General features: G+C 31.9%; 1 protein-coding gene and 1 long non-coding RNA gene across 4 annotated transcripts in view; one reads left to right on the top strand and one right to left on the bottom strand.

Annotated features, from left to right (window-relative positions):
- LOC128874994 (uncharacterized) overlaps positions 1-8,757 on the bottom strand; it is a 9,960-nt gene extending 1,203 nt beyond the window's left edge. The window contains exons 1-4 of one of the 3 annotated variants that reach the window (XR_008456722.1): positions 8,623-8,757; positions 8,371-8,560; positions 7,983-8,190; positions 3,432-4,031 (exon numbers count right to left, since the gene is read on the bottom strand). This is a non-coding gene — a long non-coding RNA (uncharacterized LOC128874994). Of the gene's footprint in view, positions 1-3,431; positions 4,032-6,919; positions 7,953-7,982; positions 8,191-8,370; positions 8,561-8,622 lie in introns of those variants that run through there. The other 2 variants (XR_008456721.1, XR_008456723.1) reach the window with 2 other exon arrangements.
- LOC128874992 (uncharacterized) lies at positions 4,138-10,965 on the top strand. Its single transcript, XM_054120251.1, has 10 exons — positions 4,138-5,128; positions 6,446-6,559; positions 6,808-7,061; positions 7,585-7,816; positions 8,081-8,229; positions 8,395-8,781; positions 8,977-9,122; positions 9,373-9,650; positions 10,185-10,438; positions 10,521-10,965. The coding sequence occupies exons 1-10, from the start codon at positions 4,915-4,917 to the stop codon at positions 10,707-10,709; spliced, it is 2,217 nt and encodes a 738-aa protein (XP_053976226.1). The 5' UTR covers positions 4,138-4,914; the 3' UTR covers positions 10,710-10,965.
- Positions 10,966-13,315: the final 2,350 nt, after the last annotated feature.

Here is a 13,315-nt window from a genome sequence, read left to right as displayed (position 1 = left end):
CCCCCCCCCCCCCCCCCCCCCCACCCCGAAACACCCCATTCAAGGACCTCCAACATTTTTGTGACACCCTGTATAGTTGCAAATGGGATTATCAGGAATACATGTGCAACTAAATGTAAAAGGATTGATTGCGTTTTGTAAATTCCTTGTCGAGCTACACCAGAGCATAACAATTTTGCACCAACAATGGTTTTAAACAATGAAAGTGTACATAAATTTTTGCAAATGGGAACATCACGAATTCATCTATCAATGAAATGCGGAGGCTCCATCGCAATCGGTTATTTTCTTGCCGAGTTACATAAAAAAATAGGACCTTTGCAATAACAATAGTAATAAAAAAAAAGAAAAAATTTTCAATTGAGAAACAATTTACTTTCTTTCGAAATCGGTCAAAAAATTCAGAAACGTTGGTTGCAAATGGGATCATCGCAAAGAACTGTCCGGTAGCAAAATCTAAGGGAGTTTCATCGATGTCAGGCCGAACATACGTGAAATATTACTTTTTTGCGATAAAAATGATTTAAAGGGGTAAAAAATAAATCAAGGTCAAATGATTTTTTATTGGACCAAGTGCCAGTGATACTCTTTCAGATGTAAGAAGTTTCAATCTGATTGGTCCATCGGTCTCGGAGTAAGAAGCAGTACAAAATTTTTTGATTTTTTGCACACAAAAAAACGGGTAAAAAACGAGAAATCCCAAAATGTCTTGATACCGGGGCCACCCCGAAGACATGCTTTACAAGATGCAACAGGTTTCATCCCGATTGGTCAAGCCATCTCGGCATAAGAAAAAAAAAATACATGTCGAATTGAGTAACCTCTTCCTTTTCGAAGTCGGTTAAAGAAAGGTAATTTGATCCATTATAGAGAAGCCTATTGTAAAGGTTTACATTTACATATGTTTGGATTGTACATACAATTGTATACTATAATATCTTAAATTATATGCGATACAATTCAATGTCGAAATTAACAAATGATCAATTTGGTAAAAAAAGGGACTTTCGATAGAATAATTAAATAAGACATTATGTAAAGGTATACGCTTAGTTTTATACTAAAAAATCTATACATTCTCAATCATGGAGAAGATTCTGGAAAAGATGATTCGGGGAAGATGTATACAAGATACAATTGAAATGGTAGGGATACAACTAAAATCGGTGAATCGGTATAAGAGAAGAACGAATACTAAAGCAGCGTCAGTTTTTATTAGCTTTCTTTTAGGTAGCACGTGGGAGAGTACATCTCGTTTAGTGAATCTCATTCGTCGAGTACGGATCTATCGAGCACGTAAGTGTCTGTAATCTTCATCCTAATCTATGTACCTTCTATTTTTTTGATTCGCTTTATATGTTTTCCAAGAAACTTAATGTTCAATGATATTTAATTAATGTTATTCAACTGTTTATAACATTCTTGCGTGAACATGTAAATAATATTTTTCTTCAATTCTTGACAGTAATTTTTGTTGGATGTACATCTCAATTGTGTCATTAATCATGTACTAAATAAAATATTCTTTAAATTTTGAAAACTTATTAACCGTTTATACGACAGTTTTTTAAATGTATATTATTTTATCATAGATTAGAATGTTTCAAAGGAAATTTGGAATTTTGTTTACTTTTCCCTAGTTTATTTACCTTCGTGTAATCTTAATGTGAACTTTTTGTAATTACTACTTTGTCAATCAATACAGTTCATCTTTGTATCTTTATGTGCGCTTTTGTTTGGAATTAGCATTCTTACAAAAAAATTTGTATAATAAAATGAATTACTTATTTTAATCTCTCTTGAGGATTACCTAACGTGATATCTGATACAATTTTTAAACCTTTTACTTTTAAAATTAATTGGAATGTCTCTTACTCAGAATTCATTAAAAAGTATCCTTTCATGCTTTAATAAATATTTAGAATTAATTAACTATTCGCTTTAGTTTTATGAATATTCAAAAGCTGAATGCAATATACCCAATTAAGCTAAATGGGCAAATGTAAATACAAACGTGATAATAATAAAAAATTGTTTGGACAGTAGAACAAATGAATACAAATTCCATCAATCTATCAACTTTGAGTGCAACATTTAAAAATTAATTGATATGATAAAATCGATCAATTTTTGACTGACGATTGATAAAGAACAGAATAAAAGTAATGTAATGTTTAACAAAATAGAAAAAAGAGTATTTGTTAAAGATCGACTAAAAAATGAAAATAAAATCACAAAATTAATTTACAAAACTCGATACAACTACTTCTCGAAAGTCTTATTATAAATAGTAATTACTAATAACATGGACGAGCAAACAAGGGGGGCAGATGTTAAACGAGAGAAGGCGGCAAAGAGGCGGAGTGAAACATACTCGAGGTCGAGAAAGAATGACGTGGGCTCCAAAATATCATTCTAGGAATTTAGGACATTAGAAAAGTAAAAAGCATGTATATGCGTACGTCTATATTCCCTTTCTCTTTCGATTATGGTGATGCGGTCGGACCCGCTATTTCTGGGTGATCGGTCTTTTTTTTTCCATAAATTACAATGATTGCTTCTCATCGTTTCGCCCATCAGCCAATATTCTTGTACAAAACGCTTTCTTTAAATTTACAAATATTGTTCGTTGCACGGCTACCTTGGCTTATAAAGGGATTTCCAGAAGGGCCACTAGGATTTTTTTGTTTAATAGAGTTTAGTTTAACACTTAAACATCATTTTACACCATTAAATTTAATCGTGTATACTTTCATTTAAAAGAAACAAATCTGATATATTACGCACTATTTGTTTAATTAAAATCAGAATCCTAAAACTTCTTTTAGAAAAGCCTTTATTTCAAATGTAGTATTTTCTGCCATCGGTAGAGTATTTCTTTAAAAAACAAATTCTGCAATATGAATAGTTAAAGCAAGTCAACACCTTTAACGTTTTCAAATAGTAGGAACTAGTAAAACAGAATTCCGTTACGGTATTCGCAAGAATATGTTTAATAGAGTAACTTTTATTGAATTAGTAACAATTCTGTTTATTTGCTGTTACTTTACTGCACACTCTTTGTGCCTACGTTATAAAAACCTGGAACATTCAACAATAGCTTTATGAAAACACGTTTTGTATCACCCTGGGAATGAAAGATTTAAGATATAGTACTCAATTGAAATTAAAACAATGCATTGCACATAAACAGTGTTACAAGTAACTTTGGATAAAACTGTAACAAGAACATTCTCTTAATTATTATCATCCTAGTGTAACAGATTGATGCCATTGTACTTATATCTCATGGATGATCCACCCACTGAAATTTATTTACTGGAATTTTTTCAAAATAATTAAATTATCAAATTATTAAAATTTTCTATTTAGTAGTATTGTGTTAAGTGCAATACGTAATTAATTCGCATTTAGGAAGTATACAATTTAATCATTGCTTAATCTGATACGGGGAAATTGCTTTTAATAAGCCAAATACGTGACCTGGAATAGGGAAATATCTCTCTAATATATTAATATATCATACCGCGAACATGAAAGTAGTTTCAGTGGAAACGGCATGTTTCTCTTTTTTAATAATCCATTAGTAACGAAAAATTAATTCCCGCAACCCGAATTTTATTTCTTCCTTCCAGGTCCATTCATTTTTTCATTCCAGAAATGATGTTCGAATAAAAGAATACTTTCTTCTCTGAAATTTGGTTTGATTGATTGATTCTTTTATTCTTTTTTATTCACTTTATTTAGTATCTACTTTAAAAAAAACAACTAAAAAAAAATTAAAATTGTTATTGTTTTTTCACAATAAAGTTCAAAAATAATAATACAGGAAGATACATACATATAGTATGTATCTATTTGTTTGTGTAGATTTGTGAACATAATAAAGTTAAGTAAACTTTTCTTCTACCCAGATAGCACCGGACGTCCATTTTATGTCCAGTTTACGTCCAAACGTCCGGCCGGAACGTCCTGTGAACGTCCATGGGACCTAAATTCTGTACGTCCCAGGGATGTTCGCTCTGAACTTTCTAGATTCAGGGAAAAATACTTTTTTTAAACAAAATAAATATTATTTATTAATATTATTTATAATATAATATTTATTCAATATGTAGAACAAAATATTTTTTTCCGAATATAAAATACACTATTTACAATTGTAAATTAATATTATTATCCCAGATAGCACCGGACGTCCCATGGACGTACAGAGAACGTACAGAAAACGTTCTGGAAATGTCCAGCACCGGACGCCTCATGGACGTACAGAAAACGTTCTGGGAATGCCTAGCACCGGACGTTCCATGGACGTACATAAGACGTTCCTGTTCCTGTGCTATCTGGGTATACAATCATTATTTAATATTCCCAACAGAATATTTTTTTCCGTAGATAAAACACATATTTATTTAATATTCGCAACAGAATATATGTTTGAACATGTAAAACAAAATGTTTATTCAATATTAGGAATACAATATTTTTTGTACATATGAGATGTGATATGTATGTAATATTTGGAACTATTCAGAATTACCTAGTAAATTAATTCTTCTAACTTTTCAAAAAAAAGTTCAAGTCATTTAGACCAATTTAAAAAGAAGGAATTGTATTTTAAAAAGTATCCGAATATTAATGCGAGTCATTATATAAGCCTAAAATATGAGTCGGTTTAGCAAATGCGTTTATGGGTAAGTGAGGAAGCAGGTTGTGTTGTAGTCCGAAAATCGTGAGTTCTCGAATCCCGCCGAAGGTAAATAAAAATTGAAAGATTTGTTCGGCATTTTTTATGGAATCCAGTTACAAGAAATAAATACAGTTAACTAAAATCTACCAACAAATAAATAAAAATATATAAAATTAAAATTTAATTTTGTTTTAAATCTCAATTTTACAGATAACGTTCTGGGAATGTCCACATCGAACGTCCCAGGGACGTCCTGCGGTTCCAGGAACGTTCACAGGACGTTCAGGGAACGTTTGGACGTTATCTGGCCGTCCATAGGACGTCCCGAACGTCCAGTACCGGACGTCTTATGGACGTACATAAGACGTCCCTGTGCTATCTGGGTATCTTCTTTAATAAAGAAAAAATTAAATAAAATTTTAAATCTTCTCGTATTAGGTATTCCATACTCGCCATCAAACTTTTTTTCTTATTCAATTTTTTATTTTCAATTTATATTTATATATGTATATATATTTTTTTCTGTGAGTACTTTTGAGCAGATACTTTTTTTCTCTTCTCGGCATTAATATATATTCAGTCATTACAATAATACGACCTTAAAGTGACGCAGAAGTCCAAAAATTGAGAATCGAAGTTCACACTAGTGCTTCATAATAAATATTCAAACTGACGTCCTTCAGCAACAATATATTTTTACCAAATAACCGACCGCAGAGAGGAAGCTGTAAATATTGACGATTTTATCGAGCTCATTCCTTGGACAGTATAAGTCATACTACAATTTATTTAAATACATAATGAATATACTTCCTCTCGAGTTTTATTTGATAATATACACAGCTTGAAGATCCTTACATATATTTTTATTTTACATCTAAAAACTAGAATATCGAATAATAATTTAATTAAATAAATTTAAACGAGCAATTTTTAAATTTTTAAATTCGAAATTTTTCTTTCTTTTTCTTTAAATAAATTTAGAAATAAATACCACTCATGTCGGATATTTTTTATGGATGTAATATATTAATAATGAAAAAAGTATAAAAAGTAATAAAATAGAGGAAAAAGATGTTTAAATAATGCGAGGAATTCGGAGTGCCTTTCAAGTGCAGGCTTTATATAAGACGATGAAAAAAGCTGTGCCATCAACGGAGTTTTATGTTTTGCAAAGTCCGTAATTGCGTCATTAATCTTTCAATAAAGCATCATCGAATGAAATGGAAATTATTCTTTTGGCTTTCTCTTCCGCCTGTTATTAAATAACTTCTAGAGTGAGCGTTCAAAATAAGCGTACCCTTCTTCGGCAATATGACAACTTTCGTTCTGTTCAAGAGATGACTGCCGATAACATGTTTCACATAACGTTATCGAATGCTCTATGCAAATAGAACCCTTCCTTTGAACAGTTGCACATCAAATTTTTAAACAAATATATTGATTTTGTAGTTATGTATATTATTAAATAAAACTTGAGAAAAAATATATTTAGCATTTTTTTAAAATTTATTATAGTATAAGAAATGGGTTCAATAAAATTGTCATGTTGCATTACAACTTGGGATTTGTGTTAGGTATTACTTATCAAAAATTGTTGCTTGTTTATATCGATACTAATGCTATCAATCTGTATCATTTGATTGTAAATTCGACAAGCCTTCAAGGATTACAACGGCTAATAAGAAATACTGAAGAAACTACTTGATAATCAGTATAATATTTTTATATGTATCTGTATAGTATATTTTTCAGATGCTTGCAGTGAAGGTTTAACAAAAATGCTTGTCAGAGTATTAATACTAATTACTGCAATTATCTCAGCAAATGGGTTTCCCTCGCCGAATCCAGCTGAATATGATCAAATAGGTCTGTATTCTTTGGTAGTTTAATAAACATTCAACATTTTGATATTTATGTAATCAAATACATACACTGTAAAACAATGCGTATAATTCAGAGAGGCTTTCTATATTTTTTTATAATTTTACTAGAATTCTTCGTTTAATCATAGACAATAAGAATTAACTCTAGAAATCCAATATTTTCGCTTAATGAAACCATAAAATTTGAGTCTTGGATTACTATTAATTGTTCCTTTTTCTTTGTGTGAATAGTGCTTCAAAATCCTATGCAACAAGAATTCGATCAGCAATTGGTATTTCAAAATCCTACGCAAGAAGAGTTCATTCAACAATCAACCAATGAAGATTATTTTGATTTTGATAATACGAAATCGACGTCATTTTCGGAACAAACTGGAGACTTCACTATCTCCTGTATAGGAGAAAATCGAATCTGTACCAAGAAGAATAATTGTGCGAATGGTTACATTCTTATCACAGAAGATATTCCTCTTCCATCGAGCAAGGTAAACAATTCTCAAGTTCTAGTTTTGAATTGTGTCATAAACAAGTGTAAGACTTAAAAAAATTCAAATAGATTCAGATAAAATTTGGTTCATTCATACATATTAGGCCAATCCACAAGTTCATGTCACTTATTGTTTTGCTATTCAAATTAATATGTGAAATATACCTTTAAATGTTATGAATAAATGTAACTACCCTCTCTTTCTACAATCTTTTACTATCTTTCTGGCAAAGTCGTTATACCGTTATTACGAAATGTCTGTAATTTTATATTGAATATAAACGGAATCTGCAGCACTGCAGAACTTATAAGGATGATCTAATATTTATTATGCATAGTAGTGACCATAGAATCACCACCACTTTAAAAAAAACAGTCTATTTGATTTAACCCATTGGAGTTTAGACTTTCCGACTTCAGTAGGATATAGGACCACAAAGGATTAATCCTTTTAAGAGAACCATTTCTGAACATTAAGAGTTTAATTTGCAAATTATTACTTCAATTGTGATTTAAAACAGGAATGCAGAATTCCAGACGAAGTTTGCTGCACGGTAGTGCAAGAATTTCGAGAGACATCGCCAAAAATCGAACCATTCGTATCAGATTTGGGAAGCAATAGCGATAACAAAGGCTTTAAACTGAAACGACCACTCACAATAAACGATCAAATTCCAGAAAACTTTGCTAGCGGATCAGCGAATTCAGGAACTCAAGAAATTGTTGGGCAAAATCCTGATCAAACTCCTACAAGTAAAACAATTTCGTGTTTTGTTCCTTAATGTTTCATTTATGGGTATATTCAAATTTTGTATTAATTTAATATGCAATTTTGTGTGCAACTACGCGATCTTCGGGGTTTCTCATTGCTTTGTTTATCTTTTTCTTTCTGAAATAAGAAACAGAATCAGTATTTTACCATGATTCATTTGTATGTATTGGCTCCATAGTTCATTCGTTTGTATTGTTAGGTCGATCTCACAGTATTTTTTTAAATAAAGACATTGACACCTACAGACTTTCTTGCAAACGCAACCCACGTACAGTTTGGTTGCGCGGCAGCTCTCCTTTGTGTCGAAGAACAATATTGCACCGCAGGTGGTACAATCAGTACAGAGCCTGTCTCTCTGGAAAAGACAACAATTCAACAACGCGTACCTCTAAGTGTAAGTGGACAAAAATTGCTATCGTTGACTTAGATTGAAAATGTTCAAATGAAGAAATAAGCGTGACTCGACATAAGAGTTCAAAGAAATAGAACAGCGACAAAATGTTATAACAAAAATATACTAATGTGGTAATCTTACCGAATAATTGTTTTCATATTACAGTCTTGCAAAAATCCTGACAATGGAATAATCGGCAAGTGTTGTCGAGATCCAAATTACGTAGATCCTTGGCCAACAGAAAATCTTCCTAAAAATTATTCTGGTGGATTCGATGAACAAGGTTTCCCAACGTTTTTGAACATTGCAAAAGTAAGGCCACCTAAACAACCTGTACAACCAATTAACACTGTCAAATCAAGTCTCACTGTCAGACCTGGTTTGGGATCGTACAATTCTGTACCAGCTGAAGAAAAAGTGGAACCTGCATTAGTACCAGATAACTCGGTTATTTCTGTAGAAGTTTTAGTTCCTCCGATTGAAACCGTTTCGGAGCAAAAGAATGATGTGAAGGTGGGAGGATTGAACATGGAATGTGGCGTTAGAAATACAGTAAGTAGGAATGTTCTGTAGCCAATCAAAGAAGAGCGTTCACTAACTAGTAGCTCTTAAAAAGAAACAATTTCAGAAGTACTGATATGTAGGAAAGAAAGTTATTAACCCTGTTAGAAATTATTCGAACTGAAATATAAAATTAGTTAAACAAACTAATTATTCTAACTAAAATTTTTTAATTTGATATTGCAGAGGCCAGGAATAAGAAAGTCACATACTGCTTTCGCTGAAATTCCATGGCAAGCAATGGTTTTGCATTCGAAAGAAAAGAAAATTCTCTGCTCTGGTGCTCTTATCAGCACCCAAGACATACTAACAGCGGCCAATTGTATCGACAGGTAAATTGAGATTCGACAAAATAACACAAGCAAGGATTCTCCCCTCTCGAGTTAGAAGAGTTAACATGTAGTGGTAACAAATTAAATAAGTCATAAGGAATTATTCGATTCGTTGAAAGTACATAGACTTATGCCTGCTTTACGTAATCGCTATTATTTAAATTACAATTTGTATAACCAGTATTATGTTAATTATGACTTCATTCAATGTAGTGACCCAGTTAACTCGAACATTTTCTGTTTAATCAAGCCTGGGGCCAAACGATATTTCGATTAAATTAGGCGAATGGAAATTAGGCTATGAGTTGAAATACGAGGAACCCCTTCCTTATGAAATCCTCAATGTGTCGTCTATCAGAACGCATTCTGGTTACGCAAGGGGATACACAGATCACGATCTTGCGATTTTACATCTAGAAAATCCTGCGACTATCGATCTACACGTAAATCCTCTGTGTTTACCTACAACAAAGCAGCTGCAAATGAATAAGTGTATTGCTACCGGTTGGGGAAAATCGATACTTCAAGGTAATTAATTCTCTTTACTTCGATATATCTGAAACAAAATCGTTCTTTTGCCCTCTCTGACCTCAATGAGAATAATTCCAAAAAGTGGAGAGGATAACCATGCATCTCTTAGACAGGATTCATTGTGTACAAGTACATATTTAGAATAATGAATTTCATCATAAATATATTCAAGAGAAATATAATTATTTTGTATTGAATCGCTAACTGATGATTTTATTCACTGTGTATATCTGCTTTCGAGACTAAGTAATATAGTTAGAGCTATTGGATAATATGAAATTGGAATCTGACATTCTGTTGATTTTTAGATGATCAAACTCCTTTTGAATTTTATGGGTTACCAATCAATGAAAATTAAAGTAAAAAAAATTTCAAAACTACTTTGTTTATGAGAAAACACACTTTAAGCTCTCTGCTAATTACGTCATGGATATTAAACAAAATTCTAATCATCGGTTAGCAATTCTATGCTGCAACAATAGTCAATAAATAAGTAAAGTGACTAATTGTGCAAAAATTATATTTTCTCAGCGCATTATGCTGGAGCAATTATGCATGCAGTGGATTTGGATATACTTTCAACAGAACAATGCCAAGAACAATTAATAAGTGGAGACCTAATTCCAAGTATAGCAAATGGAATTATTTGTGGTACACCTAGAGAGGACATTAATAATGTCTGTGAGGCAGATGTTGGCGGACCTCTTGCATGCAAAAATAAACATGGACTGTATGAGTTAGCTGGAATTTACAGTCAGGACACAGGATGTCTACCAACAAATCAAGTAAAACATTTCTGAGATAAAATATATTTTACCATTATTTATATCGTAATGCATTTTATTTATAACACAAGCTTTTTTTCAGATTGCAATTTTTGCACCATTAGATGACGAATGGTTGAAAGAAACCATGGCAAGCTCAATACATGAACAAAGTCTTTCAACATTAATAGAAAATAGTGGAACAAATAAGGGATACGAAGAGTTGCCATTCGAGAATGGCCATAGGAAAAGCACTCTATCTACAGATAATGAATATCTTCCTCCAAATTGAGGATCCATCATTTAATATATTTCCGTTGTTTATTTATTATAATTTGTTTATTAATGAAACAATTAAGAGGATTAGTTCTTAACACGATTCTGTAGTAGAATCTTGTACCCCATTATAGGATTGAAAATACTACTAATGTAAAATGGGATTAGGTTCCAGAGAATATTAAAAAAAAAAAACTTTTTCACTTGTAACAAACGAAGAAATAATATTGAATAGTAATAAAAAGAAAAAAAAAGAAAATGGAAGAAAAATAGATACAAGTCTTTTCAAGTAATTTGTTTGTAATTACATTTGTATCATGCTATACCCCTAAGTCCTATTCATTGAGCTCTATCCTAACTGGAGTGCGAACTGTGAGATAGAAGCCGGTCCGAGTGAGATGCAAGATAAGTGGTTCCGGTGGTATTATCCTATAGCAAATTTATGTGTGAAGGGAGAACAGACTCCTCTTCACGTGACCTCTCCGATTCGGCAGGTCGGTATTACAGCAGTTACTCTCCGCATAGAAATGGTATTACCATTAGATATGCGGCAGCGGAGGAAAACTAGATGGAGTTGCTTGTTATTGCCATACAGTATAGTTTGTTCTCAACAACATATACTGTATACTTCTTCCTTGAGGGATTCTGAATGCTCAGCGTAGTAAGTAGTAGTATTCTGTTCCGCGCCCGTATTACGTTTGTGTAGTACGGTCACACTTCACCATCGCGCGTACATATCCAAATAGGAGCTAGGTTGGGGGACGTGAGTTGCTCTGCGCTATCGAGAATTTGGAAAACTTTAACAATTTTTTAGGCGACAACGGTTCGTCTCCGGCATGTGGCTCCTTTGAAGCTTTTTATCTACTCCTCGAGTAGAATTTTTTAAAATTAAAAAAAACTTTGACCTTAAATTTCGAGGTCATAATGGATTTTGCGGACGGCTTTTTTGCAAATGTCCACCGATCCAGATGTGTACAATAACCCCTGAAAGTGGTGACCAATAATTTTTATACACCCTGTACACCCTGATTTCATTTATAAAAATAAAGAAGTTTAATACAAATTACTTTTTGAGTTGATACTAATTGATTATAAAAACTGATACCTACATATCCTGAAAAATCCATTATTAATGTTTTCTATTTCCCATAAATATTTTAAAAGAAACGTTAAAAAATATTCGGATAATGTGAAATTTATGTTTAGAAGATGCGTATTGAATATTCGGGCAATGTTGAATAAATCTTGAAAATTAAGAGATTCAAAAAAAAATTAAATCAAATTTTATATTGTGTTTCATTTATTCGTAGATTTTACTTTTATTACTTTATTTCTTGTGATTGGATTTAATTAAAACAAGTTATTTTAATTTTTTTTACCTCGGTGGGAATTTGAATATCAGATTAATATATATTTTATATTCGGGAAAAAATATATTGTTGCGAATATTAAATAAATATGTATTTAATATTCGGGAAATAATATTTTGTTGCGAAAATCAAATGAATATCTATTTTATATTCGTGAAAAAATATTTTGGTATGAATATCAACTAAATATGTATTTTATATTTTGGAAAAAATATTCCATTCTAAATATTGAATAGATATTCATTTTATACTTAAAAAAAAATATTTTTTTCTAAATCTAGAATAAACATCATATGTATATTTAAATATTAAAATGAGATTCAATCTCTTTTATTGGATGAATATGTATTCAATATTTTGTGCTACTAGGGTATGTGAACCTGACACCCAAATGCCAAAAAATGAACTTTTTTTTACGGAAAATGATAGTGTTTCGTTTCGATTTTAGTATTAGGTTGTTACAATTTCTTTTCATTTATCAATTGATGAAACTACAAACGAAATATTATCTTTTCCGTAAAAAAAGTTAATTTTTTAAGTTAGGTCCCACGTTCACATAGCTTACAAGGAGACATCGCCTAGTGTACCCCGAATTATTTAATCTTTCATATGTAAAGAAGGGTATATAGGACAATCTCTGCAAGTGAGAAGGCGCGGCTCTCTTTCGTTTTCGATAAATAAATTTTTAAAAATAGCTAAATTTCGATTGACGAGTGTCAACCGTATAAGAGTCGGAGGTATTATGGAAGCAGCGTGGCACAGTCAATAGAATGCCATATTGCGAAGGCGATCTTTTGCGATGGAAGCGGTTCGATCCCGGTAGGAGTCACTTATTTTTTTTTTACTTTTTCTTCCGTTTGTACCATGTTTTGTTATGGAAACTACATTTTTATATATGTAGGATTTATTATATGTTACTATGTTTATAAAATACTGACTTAACTATTAACGAAACTAAAATGAATAGAGTCCGCTCAACGATCCGCTCTACGTCTATTCGCGCCGTCTTTACTCTTCGACTGCTCAACTAAATCTGTCCTTCGACGATTCTTTCTCTACCTCCCCTTAAAGTTAAACACCACCCAGGGTTTTTCCCAGGCATGGAAACGTTGTTCAACGTTTGCAACAAAACGTTGTTTTGTGACAACATCAGCCCAAGTGGCCAGGTCATAAATTAAACTAAACTAAAGCTACGTTACAATATTCTTATACCTATCCTATAGCTAACGCTCTCTCTCTTTCTCTCTCACGC

Source organism: Hylaeus volcanicus, chromosome 4 (genome assembly GCF_026283585.1).
Source record: "Hylaeus volcanicus isolate JK05 chromosome 4, UHH_iyHylVolc1.0_haploid, whole genome shotgun sequence".
Lineage (NCBI taxonomy): Eukaryota > Metazoa > Arthropoda > Insecta > Hymenoptera > Colletidae > Hylaeus > Hylaeus volcanicus.
Note: the sequence above shows the minus strand (reverse complement) of the source record. Positions and strands in the feature narration are given on the sequence as shown.